Source organism: Phyllobates terribilis, unplaced genomic scaffold, assembly GCF_046119375.1.
Source record: "Phyllobates terribilis strain yellow unplaced genomic scaffold, ASM4611937v1 Scaffold_8__6_contigs__length_399053987, whole genome shotgun sequence".
Classification (NCBI taxonomy): Eukaryota; Metazoa; Chordata; class Amphibia; order Anura; family Dendrobatidae; genus Phyllobates; species Phyllobates terribilis.
Genome location: NW_027362768.1, coordinates 28,363,475 through 28,380,228, shown reverse-complemented (window position 1 = coordinate 28,380,228; position 16,754 = coordinate 28,363,475). Strand labels below are relative to the sequence as shown.

The 16,754-nt window shown below is 44.0% G+C and overlaps 1 protein-coding gene across 1 annotated transcript; it reads left to right on the top strand.

Annotated features, from left to right (window-relative positions):
- The first annotated feature begins 6 nt into the window (after nucleotides 1-6).
- LOC141156671 (G-protein-signaling modulator 2-like) lies at nucleotides 7-15,593 on the top strand. Its single transcript, XM_073642901.1, has 9 exons — nucleotides 7-29; nucleotides 3,185-3,340; nucleotides 5,800-5,908; nucleotides 7,982-8,111; nucleotides 8,632-8,702; nucleotides 9,613-9,792; nucleotides 12,648-12,807; nucleotides 13,994-14,211; nucleotides 15,364-15,593. The coding sequence occupies exons 1-9, from the start codon at nucleotides 10-12 to the stop codon at nucleotides 15,529-15,531; spliced, it is 1,212 nt and encodes a 403-aa protein (XP_073499002.1). The 5' UTR covers nucleotides 7-9; the 3' UTR covers nucleotides 15,532-15,593.
- Nucleotides 15,594-16,754: the final 1,161 nt, after the last annotated feature.

Here is a 16,754-nt window from a genome sequence, read left to right as displayed (position 1 = left end):
GAATTTGAGATGGCAGCCGAGTACTATAAGTAAGAGTTTAGGGGTTTTATTTAAGACATGTGCCAAGACCTAGCTTTTTGCTACTTTTAATTGCTTACTTTTCATTTAAACCGGTTTGGTGTGTAATTGATAAATTATAATCAGTCTATGTAAACACTATTATGTCCAAAAAAGACAAAAGTATTTTAGGAGTGATACTTTTAGGCTACGTTCCCACAGTGAGTTTTTGCTGCTTCATAAACTCAGCCTTTTATAGTTCCAGCAAAGTGGATGGGATTTATAGAGATCTCCTGCCCGCTGTGCTTTTTTTTACACTGTGTAAACTGACCTGTGGTGCGTGTTTCTCATCCACAGCATGTCAATTTCTCATGCGGGTATCCTGAGGTTTCTGTGCAGAATTTCCCCACAGACCTGCATTAGGTGCGGAAATTCAGCAGGTGAAAAACACATACGTTGTTGCGGTGGAAACGCATGAAAAATACATGTAATCCACACCTAAACATATCAATAAAGTTTAGTCAAAGGCATATACCAGGAAGTATCAACAGGAAAGCCACTATATTTACAGCATGACGTACCAGACACCGACAAAAACCGCAGCCTCAAAAGCACAATAAAAACGCATGTTAAAAAAATGCACAAAAAACGCAAGTAACTTAATTTAACCCCTTTTAAAGCCTGGGGCGTATTAGTACACCCCAGGCCATCACCCCCGGTTCAGCGGAGGCTTCAGCGCTGAGCCCGCACTGAACCGAGCACATGTCAGCTGATTATTACAGCTGACATATGCCCGCAACAGCCGCGGGTGGAATCGCGATCCACCCGCGGCTGTTAACCAGTTAAAAGCCGCTGTCCATCTCTGACAGCGGCATTTAACAGCGCCGCACCGGAAGCGCAGCCTTAGCCCCACCCATCAGTGACCCCGTCACGTGATCGCAGGTCACTGATGGGTGGGCATGACAACCCCGGGGTCTGCAGCAGACCCTTGAGGTTGTCATGTCTCGCTAGCTATGAGCTCCACCTAGTGGTCGGCGCTCATAGCACAGGACCATTTCTCCTGCATACAGGCGATCTGCTCGTCGCCTGTATGCAGTATAAATGATCAGGAAACTGCTGCTTCTAGTCTCCTATGGAGACTATTGAAGCATGCAGAAAGTGTAAAAAAAAATGGTTTTAAAAATATAAAAAAATATAAAAGTTTAAATCACCCCCCTTTTGTCCCATTCAAAATAAAATAATTTAAAAAAAATTCCCACATACACATATTTGGTATCGCTGCATTCAGAATCGCCCGAACTATCAATATAAAAAAAAAAATTCATCCGATCGGTAAACTGCATAACGAGAAAAAAAATTCTATACGCCAGAACTACGTTTTTTTGGTCGTCGCAACATTGCAATAAAATACAACAACAGGCGATCAAAACATCGGATTTATCCCAAAATAAAAAAATAACTCCTCACCCGGCCTCAGATCACGAAAAATGGAGACGGTACGGGTCTCAGAAAATGCCGCCATTTTTTTAATTTTTTTTTTTTATTATTTTTTTTTATTTTTTAGCAAATTTTGGATTTTTTTTTCACCACTTAAATAAAAAAGAACCTATACATGTTTGGTGTCTACCAACTCATAATGACCTGGAGAATAATAATGGCAGGTCAGGTTTAGCATTCAGTGAACGTGGTAAAAAAAATAAATAAATAAATAAAAACTGTGGAATTGCATATTTTTATTTTTTTTTTGCAATTTCACCGCACTTGGAATTTTTTTCCCGTTTTCCAGTATACAATATGGTAAAACCAGTGATGGCATTTAAAAGTACAACTCGTCCCTCAGAAAATAAGGCCTTATATTGCCATATTGACTGAAAAATAAAATTGCTATGGCTCTGGCAACAAGGGGAGCAAAAAGCAAAAACAGAAAAACTCAAGGTCCTTAAGGGGTTAAATAATATGTGCAGAAATTCTGCAACGTCAATTTCTGAACAAAAGCTTATCATCGGAACTTGGCTTTATTGGCGAACCACAAAAAATATATGTGCAAGCTTCCAGAGCGCAGGGGCCCCTGTCTCTGCGCAGGGGCCCCCTTTCCTTCTCCACTCCTAGAATACCTTTGTCTCTTTTTGGGCATAAAAATATCACTGTACCACAATATAATTTTTTATTGGAAATAGATCTAACAGTCTATAATTATTGATCGTCTGTAGATTTATTCTTTTCTGATGTTTGTATTATTTAAGGGAATCTGTCACCCCCCCCTGGACCCTATCTGACCTCTACTATGGGCATACAGGTGATAGAAATGTAAATCTATACCTACCCGTATGCCTCATATTAGAGGTCTGGTTGCTGTGAAATGTCTTTTTATTCCTACAAGTTTCTGATGCCTTGCAGGCCGGGGCCCTGAAGAAATCCCCCACCTCCTGTGGTAATTATAATGTTTCCCCCCCTCCCCTGCATGTCACAGTGCCTGGATTTGGCTGCTGCAACTGCACATCACAGGACACTGTGTCATGCAGGGGAGTGGGGACACATTGTAATTACCACAGTAGGTGGGATTTCTTCCCATCCCCCGGCCTGCAAGGCATCAGAAACTTGTAGGAATAAAGAGACATTTCACAGCAACCAGACCTCTAATATGAGACATACAGGTAGGTATAGAAATGTAAATCTATCACCTGTATGCCCATATTAGAGGTCATATAAGTGCCAGGGGGTAACAGATTCTCTTTCAATAACCCTGACTTGTATACATTGACGTGTGAGAGAAGACCGCACCCCAGACAAATCCTCATTTATATGTATATACATACAGCACCTCCGCAAGTTACTAATACAGTTCAGATTTGCAAGGTTCCTTAGTGTGTGGCTACAGGTTGAGGTCTGAGTCGGACTCTTCTGAGGGGGAGAATCCCATGTCTGCATCTGATCTGTGCTGTGGTCAGTATCCAGCCCCCTTGCTTGTCAGTGGTTGCATCGATGAGAGAAGGTGGCAAAATTCAGGCTTGAATGAGCAGTCAGCCAGCCCCCTTCACAAATAAAAAGCCCGAATAATGTGCTACTTCTGGACAGGATTGGTTTAGCCTCTGACTGTAAACAATGAAATGGTGAGAAAACCCAGCCTCTGTAAAACGCTGATAACTTCTCAGCACCGTCCTGGAGTAATGTGTATTGTTTCCTGCAGACGGACCCTACAGCTGGCGCGGCAACTAAAGGATCGGGCAGTGGAGGCGCAGAGCTGCTATAGCTTGGGTAACACCTACACTCTGCTTCAGGACTATGAAAAGGCTATTGATTATCATCTCAAGCATCTCGTCATCGCAAAGGAACTTAATGACAGGTCACAGCTTGAATACATTTTTCCTTCTAACCTGTTTAGTGCAGCGTGTCACAGTGGGTTATTGGGGCAGCTGTGCATGGGCGGCTCCGCACTTCACAAGAAGCTCTTTCACAAATGTCTATTAGTCATCAGGTCATAATAAAACAGTTGTAGCACATGCGTGCTTGACAAAGTGTTTTATTAGGATCTGGAACAAATAAATGACACTTTATAATGATGTATTCCCTTTGAAATGGTGTTTCATGTATAGGGATGATTTATATGGACCGACTGGCAGCACTAAATGACCGCCAATCTGCCTAAGCACATAGACAGAGCGCTCTTGAGATACGCACAGTAAAGGCCTCATCACATAACGAGATTGCTAGCGAGATCGTTATTACGTCACGGTTTTGGGATCGCTGGAGAGTCGTTTCGTGATCGCTGGGGAGCTGTCAAACATGCAGAACTTCCCAACGGTTTCGGCCGCCCCAGCGATCTAACTAACGATCTCGGCGGTTGTTGGGACGCTTTCACACAGCAGCTATTTCAACGATCCACACCTTGATAGGGACTGTACTGTGTCACAAAGGTGTGCATAAAATTATGCAAAATCAGGACTCAGTCGGTTGAACGGATATCAACAGCCCGGAGAATTCTGCTAGGATCTGCAATCCAGCACGAGGTCAGAAACAAAGGATGGAATCGCTATTCTGTTGCCTTGTTTATGCACGGCAGAAAATGAGAACGCTGTAGCGACCACCAATCGGGGGCGAGGGGCGCGGAAAAGTCCAATTTATGCACGCCTACGTGTCTCTGCTCTGAATCGCTAACGAGGTCGTTGATAAGGTGTCAAATACAGCGATGCACACTGCCCAGCGGGAGCGCAACGACCCAGGAATGGTTCAGGAAGCTTTGTAACGATCAGCGATCTCACAGCAGGGGCCTGATCGTTGCTACCTGTCAGACATAACGAGATCGCTAGCGGAATAGCTGTTGCGTCACAAAAACCGTGACGTATCAACGATCTTGCTAGCGATCTCGTTATGTGCGGCGGGGCCTTTAGAGATGGTTCAGTGACCTAGGCTGCCATTGTTCTCTGTAGCACAGGTCCTGTTTACACCAGAGCATGCACTGCCAAAAACTATTTTTAGGCGAGCTTAAAAATAATTTCCCCCAATTAGTGATGAGCGAGCCTGTATTGTTAACCCATTTGACGAGTAAGCCTGAGTCTTCACCGAGTATTTGCGGCGTGCTCGGCATCTATGTTAGTGCCGCCGCAGCTGCATGTGTCACGGCTGTTAGATACCTGTGACACAAGCAAGGATTGCCTAACAGGCAATCCCTGCATGTGTCACAGGTGTTTAACAGCCGTGACACATGCAGCTGCGGCGGCACAAACATAGATGCCGAGCACGCCGCAAATACTCGGTAAAGACCCGAGCGTGCTCGTCGAATGGGTTAACAATACAGGCTCGCTCATCACTACCTCCAATGAATAAACATTTTGCTAGTTCATTCGGTGACCAGTAGCAGCTTTTTTTTCTGAATTTTTTTCTGAATTTTTTTTTGTACAAATAAAACAAAATTGACATCAGTTACCTAAATATACAATTAGTACATTTGACCAGCAGCCTCTTTCCATGGAAAGTAAATCTTTTTTAGCGTTTTTAGGAGCGCTCCTTCATGATAATCCTTTAGTGTAAATTTACCTTAACCATTATAATGATCAAAGTCCAGTTAAAATTAAGCTGGGGGCCACAAAATTATCAAAACGTTCCTAGCCCTTGAGTTATGATAATCTGACTTATGTGACATAAGGTGTAAAAAAAACAACAACAAAAAAAATCCACCTAATGCTCTCCTCATTGCTCCACTGCCCACCGTCCAGTCTTCTTTCCACCTCTGCACACAAGGTCCCCGGCCTCTTCACTGCAGGCCAGGCCTTGGACGTTACTGTGTTTTAAGGGCATGACGGTGCTCTGTGAGCTCCGAGACCTGGATGCAGCCAGGAGTCCTGGCCATTAATTAAGAAGACAGACCTGCGTCATGTGACAGCAGAAATAGGAGGAGTGAGCAGCTGGAGAAGGTGAGCGATGAGGCGACTAGTAGATTTTTACCATTTGCCGGCCCTGCACCTGTTCCAGCTGGCATACAGAGCCTATCTAGTTTATACCCCAGGGACCGCCGGTATACTTGGATTCCAGCTAGCTGAAGAAATGTGGGTGGAAAGTAAATTGTAAAATGTCCCACATCTGCTATACAACATGGTCATAAGAATGCAGGCAGTAGTATTGCCAAGCAGTTGTACCCCCTGACTGAGAAGGGGGCTGTAGGGTTTCCTAGGCCGCTCTGCTCCTAGGTAACAGTATACAGGATTGGATATTGGGGATCTGAGGAGAAGCAATGAATGAATCCCTGATGGCATTATTATTGCTGTACATAATATGCAATATTCAGTGTATATCTCTGTGTTGTAGGGTGGGAGAGGGTCGGGCATGCTGGAGTTTGGGGAATGCTTACACTGCCTTAGGAAACCATGATCAAGCTGTGCACTTTGCAGAGAGGCATCTGGATATCTCGCGAGAGGTAAGAAAGGCTTGTGTGACAGTCCATGGCGATGCTTCTGTATTGTATGTGCAGGTGTCCAGCGTTGTTACCTGTCGTATCTATAACTAGAGGAACTCCCCTTACCGTGACACATGGATACATACGTGCTCAAAACAGCTCCAGCAAATGGAATTACTATACCTACCGGAATTCTAACATTCTGTTCCACCACTTTAACAAAGAACATTTTATTTATTTTTAATTCCCGTTGATTGCAAGTTCCATCAGTTATCCTCCCATTCTCTTGGGCTCCCATCGTTGTTGACAGGCAGGAAAGCCTAGGTCTTATTCTAACCCTAGAAGTCAATGGGAAATTATAATATTATGTTTAGCTGCCAAAAAAAATGTAAGCCTTGATGTCAGTGTGAACAGGGCCTTATCCACAACCTTCATTACATGGAGTACAAAGCATGACCTCCAGAGGCCCGCTTCCATTGTAAGCCAGCTGCCCTGCTGCATGTATTAGATTGTCACTACAGCTGCTGGTAAATATCATTTATATTTTATTATGACCGCTTCCCTTTAATGCTGTGATCATATATGTATACGCAGGCTTGCCATATAGAACACTTGATTCGTGATAACCTTATAGATCCCATTACAATAAAGTGACCTGTAACCCCTTGGCTTGATTTATCTACAATTTCTACACTCAAAACTAATCCGTTAATTGGGACCACTCTGACATGCTGCAGTAATCCCTTTGTTCTTTCATCAATTCCGCCTCTATATTCCTCTATGTACCCCATCTTGGGTAATCCACTTTTTACCCCTGGGAATAGAGGATGACATTTTTTGTTCCTGGTTAAACAATGGCAATTTCAGAGTGACACACTTCGGACATGGAAACTCATGGCCTTCAAAAGAACATCTTCAGGGTCTCTTAACTACTTCTCCCTTGGGACACTGGGAGAGATTGAAGAAAATGAGAAAGTTAGCGAATTCTCCACCTAGAGCCTTTTATAATAATGCTAAAACTATTTTTGAGGTGGAGTGTTAAAATACCGGCCCATTAAGACATGCTTTGTCATTCTCATATTCCCTACTGATTGAACCCCTGGACTAGTCTAAAACACACTTCCAATCTCACTGGGAGAGAGATCTGGGTTGCACCTTAAGGGATTAGTGGAGGCGTATCGTCACCTTGACACACAAATCATCCATCAGCTCGTGATTTCAGGAGGCCAGCTATAAACTACTTTCTCGGTGGTATAGGGTCCCAACTCTCCTTCACTCTATATATTCCCAGATGCTAGTCCCATGTGTTGGAGATGTGGAGAGGAGGAGGGTGACCTATATATTTTCTGGACCTGTAAACTCCTTTCTGGGGAAAAGTACAACTTGTGATTTGTAAATTCACTGATCTTATTTCAGACCTTGACCCGGCTCTCGTTCTTCATCACCGCAACATCCCTTTAAAAACATATAAAACTCGATACTGAGACACTTGACCACGTCTGCTAGAGCACGTATTCCCTTGCTATGGAAAAGTAACACTATGCCAGCAATCTCACTATGGTTCTATTAAATAAATGAGATTACGGTATGTTAATGGAGGAGCTCACCTCCACGATCAATAACTCCCATGATAAATTTTATAAAACATGGTTCTACTGGCTGGAGGTTAAATCTTCCGCTGATTACCTTGACCTTGTAGGGGAGAACGAAGTCTATGCTTCAGGAGCCTCTCTGACATTACCCTCACCCTCTTACCCATACATCCCTGCCCCTGCTTCCCTTAGTCTTTGTTTGTATTTGTGTTTTTGGTTTTAACTTTCCTTTTTTCTTTATTATCCCTCTTTGTTAATTTACATGAATGTCACCACGCCAGTATATTCTAAAACGCGTACAACCAGTGACTCTACCTTGGATTGTGTTTACTTCTGTCATTTTGTTTTCTAATGTTATGGAGATACTGTTGTTATGTGGTCTTGTTTGACCTACTACTTGTGGCACAACTAGTACCCGGTGTTTGCATTTTTATTTCCTTTTCAAAACTTAATCAAGATAAAAAAAAAGTGACCTATAAAACTTTATTCGATGTCTCCACAGTTGGGAGATCGTAATGGGGAGCTGACGGCACAACTGAACCTGTCGGACCTACAGATGGTGCTGGGCCTGAGTTATAGCACCAATACTTCGGTGCTGTCTGAGGTGCCAGATTCAGAAAGCAGTTTACTTGGTAAGGAAAACAAACAAACTACATCTCCTCTTTTTCTGGCCGTTGTTCATTTACAACTTATACATAATAGTAAAGAAGTTTTCACCTCCAGGATAACACTATGCAGAAGGAAATCCTTGCTTTCATAGCAAGATCTGCTGAAATGTAATGTCCAGGAGCTGCACGTCTCCTCATATCACTCATTGTGGGAAACAAGGATCCAAGTGGATTTTCCATTTCCACTTCTTCATTCCCTAAACTTCCTGGAGTTGAACAGCACAAGATGTGCCTGGGAGTTAGTACTCTCCCACCTCCAAGTGAGGGAACATGGACTCTTGCTCCTGCGTTTGTGCTTCTATATGTTGGCTAACGTCGTAAAATAAAAAATCCTTTTCTTAGTGGTTATTGTTTCCCTTCTTCATCCCAAGTAAAGATCATGGAAAAGATTCTCAGCCAGATCCGCAGGGAAGCTGGTGTCAGACCCTCAAATGTAGAAAGATCTATTAGTCTAATATCTTCTGTTCCCGGCATTGTTTGGCAGGTGCCCGACCACGATTAAGCAGACGTCACAGCATGGAGAACCTCGAGCTCGTCAAGCTAACACCAGATAAGGTGACTGCCCTGAATGTCTCTCACTTATGTGTCTTCTGCTGGCTGGAACTTTGCATTGTGGGAAAATATGCTGCCACATACTTGTTTTACAGGCAAGCAAAAGAAAGGACAGGGTGGTTGTCCTTTACATAGACAACCCCTTCTGAATCCCTATGTTTCCCACCAGTAAAATAATAACACCTATACTAGCCTCCGGTGCCGGCACCTTTCTAGCGGTGTCTGCACTGGCTCTTCCAGGGCCTGCATGATATTGTCGTCACGTGAGCTCTGCGGCCAAGCAGCGTTGACTTTATGGCCCCTCCTTTGGACAAATCAAGATATCCGGAGGAAATGAGAGATGTGGCTGCTTGTTCACCAACTCTGGATATCAATTACGTCCATACGAGGGGAGAGTGAAGCCAGCGCTGATTGGCCATATGAATTGCTTACCATAATGTTATGCGAGCCCCGGGAGAGCCAGTGCTAACACCGCTGGAACAGCACCGAAGGTGAGTGGTATTATTTTACTGGAAACATAGGGGTTGTCCGAGTAGTGGAGAACCCCTTTAACTGCACTGTAATACAGATATTACTTACACCAGTTCAGCACTTTGGTTACCTGCTTGTTATATCTTGTGCAGGCCTAAGATATTCATGACTGCTAATCATTACTGAAGTATGCATATCCTTCTCCAGTAACCACTCATCTCAAGGCACCTTCAGATGGAAGCTAAATGGTCACAAGGTTGACGTACAACTGCTATTAGGCTCCTAAAACTTGTGCACATAAGATCCGTAGATGATCAGATGATTGTTCTGGCTTTGAGCCCTGCACCTAAACTTCTCCACCTCTGTCTTCTGATTTCCAGTGGCTACTAGTACATGAGCACATAACCAGGTTCTATATTTGTCTTTAAATTGTTACCTTCAGGTACAGAACTGGAACAGTGAGATCCTCGTGAAGCCGAAATCTCTTCTGTCCAAACCGTCTGCCAAGCTCATGTTTGTCAATAGACTTAAGGGCAAGAAGTTTAAGAACAGCGCATCCAAAGTCCTGCAAGACGCCAGTAACTCTTCAGATGCCAACAGAAAGATGTCCAATTCCCAGCGGGTACGTTTTTTTTTTTTTTTTTTTTTTTAGTATTGATGATTGTTTCTGCTTCTAGCCATTTTTATTACTTTACATGGCAAGCTGTAGGGTAGGTGTAGCTGTAGTGAAGCACAGATATTGGCTACCACCTGGCCCTGACTTCAGGTGGTTCTTAAACCCTTTCAGGCATACAAAACCTCAGTTCTTCACGTGGGCAGCATGTTAGGACCACAATTTATCGTGCTCTGTTCACACCTGTTTTAACTGAAGACTTGTTATATGCCCATGGAGGCTGCTGGCGCACAGAGAATGTGTCTGTAGGCCCAGAAGTCTCTTTGGCATACGATGGGATACTATCGGTTATAAGCTTTCATGTACAGATAGAATATAATATTTGTACAGTCAAGTATGCAGTATACTTTCTTATACAGAGGGACACATTGAAGAACATAATGTCATGCATACACATCGTAGGCATGTCAGGGAAAGCTCTCTATAAATACCGCAGACCAAAGCAAGGAACAAGATGTGACGATGCCATACAGCTCGGAATATATTCTATTATGTCGTGGAATTTACTCATCCAGAAAGTCTGCTAGTCCAGCACACAATGGCAATACAACGTGGCCTTTCATAAAGATATCGATAAAGCAAAAATTATATAAAACGTAACCATTAATACAGATCAGTCTACACACCCAAACAGAAAGACTGTACAATGACAGATCATAACAATTTCTAGACAAGCTGGTGACACACAAGCCACCAGGGTAGTGATATGGAGGGAACCGGACAGCTGCTACATGCTGCCTGTCCCATGGGAAGTGTATGGCTGTATTATGTCAGCCAGCTGTGATGGACTCTGAAACACTGCAGAGGTTGAGAAAATTATACTTTAAAAGCTGCTGGGGACTGGGCCGCATGAGAGACTAGTTGGACAGGTGGGTCCCCGGCGGTTTCTCTCCACCCGCTGCCCTTGAGTGCCTCTCTGCCTATACACACACGTACATTTAAGAATTGTCTGCGCTGCTGGAACGTGTTTTGCTGCGGTTTTCTTTGAAGGTTCTTTATTACTGGCATCTTTATCAAGTGGAAAAAAAACAACATGATGAGCCTGCTGTTAGTCAGTGCGGGGAGTGAGGATACAGCTGCTGCTCTGTATATACAGAGCGGTGACTGAAACCGCGCCGGCGCCACCCTATGCCTGAAAGACCAAGCCTACCAGGAGGAATAAAATTAATTTCCTCCCGGCAGCAGGGCTCTCAGAGCGGCAGCTCCACGGTATCGGAAATCTATAATCCTACACATTAATCCCATATCTGCAGGTTAATAGTGTTCCCTTTAAGACTGGCAGAGTGCACACTGGTTAGTGAAGCGCTCGCTGGAGTACAAACACCTGACTCATTAAGTGGTGTGTGCTGCTTAATGAATTGGGCGCGTCTGGTGCCCAGTGTGCTCGTCTGCTAGAAATATACGCCAGCCAGGAGCAGTCCTACATTTCTGCAGTAAGTTATGTCACTTTCATGGCGTAACTTATGATAAATTTGATAGGCAGGATGGGGCATGGTCACACCTGCCCGTGTCCCCACCCATATTGGCGTAGCTGTCCAGGACTGGCATGTGAACACCAAATGTCACAAGATTTTTGCGCGGTTTCAGAGTTGCAAAAAAAATATTGCGACTTAAGTTTTTTACCTCCGATTTCTGGTCTAAGCACCTTAATGAATCGGCCCCTATAGGTGTAAGTGTTACACCGCAATAAAAGCTGGGCAGCAGGTCCCGATCACTATGGTGCTGTGGCCTTGTTCATAGACACAAATATAACAAGAGGCTATCCTATCAGGTCAGCCCCTGATCTTACTGCTGCTTGAGGCGAGCGGCATGTACGTGCGGGGGTATGTGTTACAAAATAGGTGGTGTCACATAATTTGCCCATTTGTCCACAGGGGGCGCTGCTCTTTCCTGCAGCTCTCTGCTCTGGCTAATAGCCATGTGTTGACGCATTGATTTACATTCGGCATGGAAAGTTAACATGTTTACACTCCATAGGTTAATCACCTGAAATTTAAATTACTAGTAAATGTTACCAAGTCCTGATTTGCAAATCTCCTTCGTAATGCAGAAATCTGTTCCTTAAAGGGAATCTGCACAAATGACAGGTGAGACAAACCAAGCATAGCACCTTGTGGGGGACATGGACATAACCTAATCGTACCTTTAGTGTGCTTGGTGCACACTGGGCGTAGCCGGGTAGTTCAGTGCACCTTCCCATCTACTTATTTTGCATCCGTTTCCGACCTTTCTTCCTTGATTGACAGCTCTGACTTTATTGGAGTTAGAGGAGGGTGAAGGTACATGGAAAACTCCCTTCCCACACTTGTACGCACTGATGGCGGCAGTGAGATCAGTGATGAGAGGGCTCTGTGTCATTACATGTCTCACACAGAGAAGACCTGTTATTTCCCCCTCCTACTCCCCTTGCATGACCCCTTTTTTGCTGATGATTGGATAATGTCATGCAGGGGAAAAGTACACCCCCCATAGATGACTTTCTTCTAACGCCCCCTTGGTTATAGTGGAAATTAGACTAAACTTCATAAGTGAATCTCTCTGTAACAGACATTAGAAATCACTTTAAAAAAAAAAAAGTTGTTTCTTCTGCTCTGCAGCATTTGTTCCATGGTGGGGCCAGATTCTCCTGCCCAACCTGGGGAAGGTCCTCTGCGTTGTGACCTTTCTGTTCCTCTGTAAACAGTTGGTGGCTAAAATGAATTCCTGCTTAATGGGCAGTTTGCTGGTTCAGTTTGATGGGTTCAGTGTATGTTGCACCTTTCCATAGATCGGTTTGTTTTGTACTAACTGCTCTTTATTTCCAGAAGTCTGCCGTTCCAGACAGTATTGGGGATGAAGGATTCTTTGATCTTTTGAGTCGATTTCAAAGCAATCGAATGGATGATCAGAGGTGCAGCTTGCAGGGCAGAAACCTCCTGAGTGTGCCCACCGCTTCATCAACACCTCCCAAATCCATGAGAAAATGTATGTTCATCATGAACTATCTGTAGCAGTAATATTGCATGTAAATGTCAGAATGTGTCTATTAGGACTTGTCCCTTTTTCTTTAACTTAAGGATCCGTCAGGTTCTGTTTTAATTCTTTTTCAGGCAGGAAGACCAAAAAATGTGGCAACAAAGTGTTGTAGCTGTATTGTTCTGACCCAAAGTCAGATTACAGGGTCTCCAGTGAAGCCAAATTGTGGAAATATTAACCCTTCTAAAAAGCCTAAAGCATTTGCCTCCAGCGAGAACCCACTATAAGCTGGCTGCTGTCAGCAGAGATGTTTCACTCTGTTTCTGTCTTGTAGCCAGTGCCAGAAGTGGAGCATAAAGGGAATGGGCAGATTCTACTTCTAAACCATACATGTCAAACTCTGACCCCCAGAGTGGTTAGATTTGGCCCGTGATACCAGTACTACCACCCCTATGTGGGGCTCATTATTCTGTATGGAGAACTGTGGGGTTTATTATTCTGTATGGGGGACCAGGCCGGCGCCCATTATTCTGTATGGGGGACCAGGCCGGCGCCCATTATTCTGTATGGGGGACCAGGCCGGCGCCCATTATTCTGTATGGGGGACCAGGCCGGCGCCCATTATTCTGTATGGGGGACCAGGCCGGCGCCCATTATTCTGTATGGGGGACCAGGCCGGCGCCCATTATTCTGTATGGGGGACCAGGCCGGCGCCCATTATTCTGTATGGGGGACCAGGCCGGCGCCCATTATTCTGTATGGGGGACCAGGCCGGCGCCCATTATTCTGTATGGGGGACCAGGCCGGCGCCCATTATTCTGTATGGGGGACCAGGCCGGCGCCCATTATTCTGTATGGGGGACCAGGCCGGCGCCCATTATTCTGTATGGGGGACCAGGCCGGCGCCCATTATTCTGTATGGGGGACCAGGCCGGCGCCCATTATTCTGTATGGGGGACCAGGCCGGCGCCCATTATTCTGTATGGGGGACCAGGCCGGCGCCCATTACTCTGTATGGGGGACCAGGCCGGCGCCCATTACTCTGTATGGGGGACCAGGCCGGCGCCCATTACTCTGTATACTGGTTGGCCCGTGACTTTGTCCAAGTTTTTCATTTTGGCGCTCTGTGTGTTTGAGTTCGACATCCCTGTTCTAAACCGTCTGGTCAGTGATTTGTGATTCATTTTCTCTGCAGCCTTATCTGCGTCTGCTGTATCCCCTCATACGGATGAGTTTCTGGACCTCCTAGCCAACTCCCAGAGTCGGAGGCTGGATGACCAGAGGGCCAGCTTCAGCAATCTACCTGGACTGAGAATCGGCCAACAGCACAGTAACTCCGTCCTAGGCCACCTGATGACCACTGAGAACAGAGAGCCAGATGACGATTTCTTTGACATGCTGGTCAAATGCCAGGTAAATAGATCATACAGAACTATGACACTTAACCTTGCAAGTCTTTTTTTTTTTTTTTTTTTTGGTAAACTTCCTTTGGCTCAATCTCGATCCATGGTGACTTGATGGATGAACGATCTGTAGGAAGATCGATCTTGTGCAAGCCTAGATAGGTCCTCCAGGGTCCTCACCACTGTTATCTTGAAAGTATCAAGCCATCGGGTTGCTGGTCTTCCTCTTCATTGTTCCTTCTGATCTGCTAGCCTACATGATCACAAACTCCCTTTTAAGAACTATGTCTTATTCTTTTAACTGCTGAAGGTTGTCTGATTTTTGTTCATAGTGGGGGGGCGAAGTAATTTAGCTCAAGACCTGGAAATACGTGGCCGTATTACAAAACATCCACAAAGCGTCCTCGCATCAGTGAAGAGACATAATGAGGGAGAACACAACTTCATTAAGAAGTGCAAGCAGTTTTCTATATTGTCCATTTATGTGCTTTAATACCATTATACCTGGTTAATTTGTACTACACAAAAGAAAAAATGGGACCCACATACCTTTAGTATTAAATTAATGCAAAGGTGTGACCAATATACTAACACATACACGATGCGTTGGCACACTATTAATGAATATATAAACTCCAATGTTGCTGCATAAGGACGTAAGGTCCTTAGTTAGCGTTTTTGATTAAAAGAGCATAAAAGCCATGCAGCCATGTCAAGGTGACCTGTTAATATGGATGGTCCCTAAACACTAAATCTCCTACCTCTCCATGTGCCAAACCAGACTCGTATGAATGTGAAGTTAAAAGCAGACCAGACGTAGCTTGCAATTTAAAACCTTTGTGAGAAAGAAGGGTGGACAAGAGTGCTGAGCCCTCGAGGGGACCCACTCCTCCCCTGATATGTAGCACAAAAAAAGAAAAAATAAGATCTGCACATAGAGAGGCAACACATTTAGTGACAATACACATTAAAAGGTCACCTTGACATGGTTGGATGGCTTTTACACTCTTTGATCAAAAAACACTAAGTACCTTTAACGTTTTTAAAGTTTGCAGCAATATTAGAGTTCACATATTATTAGTCGCAGTGTGCTGACGCATTGTGAATGTACATGGTTAATTTGTAATCATTCCTAATATTTTTCTTACATTTTTTTTTCAAGGGATCACGATTAGATGACCAACGATGCGCTCCTCCACCTCCACCCAAAAAAGGTCCTACAGTCCCAGATGAAGACTTCTTCAGTCTTATTCTGCGTGCACAGGCCAAGCGCATGGATGAACAGAGGGTGACATTATCCTCACACCTAAAGAGACTGAACTCAAGCTAGGGAATACGCTTTCATACAGCGCTCTTTCCTGCAATCTGCTATTGTTGTGTTTTTTGTTTTTTTTTTAAATCTATCAACTAACAATCAGGGTTTTCATAGTACTGTAATGTGTATACTCTTCTGTAATATAGAACCATTGCAAAGTAATGTTTCTCCTTAGTGTGTTTGGGCATTTCCAGTATTCTAGTTCCCTCCAGTCATTACATGGCGCAATACTAACCCAAAATCTGAAACACTGCCATTGTATGATGCTTCGGACAGACTATGGCTAGCATCTCTATGTATGTACACCTAAAGGATCTGAGGCCCTGGTAGCCCAGACATTAAAGTGTCTCCTATGGTGCAGACAACCTCGCCTGCTCAGTACTGTACAGCTTTTCTGTGTGGAAGGTTGTATTTGTATGTCTGTATATATTTGTGTGTATTTTATTAATTGTTCTAAACTATGCCTTTACAAAATAAGGGGGTTTGGTTCAGTGGGGCGAAAGCCTGGCACAGTAAGCTTTTGTGCCAGACCATTGCACTTCTCGGAAAATCTAGACCAGGGGTCTCAAACTCGGCTAAGTATATGGGCCGCACATAGAAAAAATGTGAATTTGAAGGGCTGCATTCAGGATGATATGAAATTTTTAATGATACCATATTGTTTTTTCTATACACCTTTTGGATACATTTTTTAACATTTTATTTTATTCTTTTACATGGCATTCATTTTATGGGCTATGGTAAAGTTTTATAGCGTTTACAGTTTCAGTTTTTACAATTTTATTTCCTTTTTGTGTCCTGTAATTGGCCACATACAGTGATTGATTTTTTTTTTTTCTTACAATTTACACCATATAGTAATTCTGACCAACTTCTTGTAGTAGTTTCCCCATCTCGTGGTAATATCCCCAACCTTGTCCGCATCTTGTAGTAATGTCCTCCATCTTGGTCCCCATCTTGTAGTAATGTGCCCATCCTGGTGGTCTCCATCTTGTAGTAATGGCCCATACTGGTCCCTAACTTGTAGAACATTCAACTGAAAAGAATCACTGACTTCGGCAGCCCTCAGGACCAGGCTGCAATCATTACAGGGGGGTCCAATGCCTGTGGGCCACATTAAGTAGTCTCAGGGGCCGCATGCGGTCCTCGGGACGCGAGTTTGAGACCCTGATCTAGACCATAAACTAAAGCACTAAAGACTATTATGTAAATATTCTTATCTGACGTTTAGAAGTAGT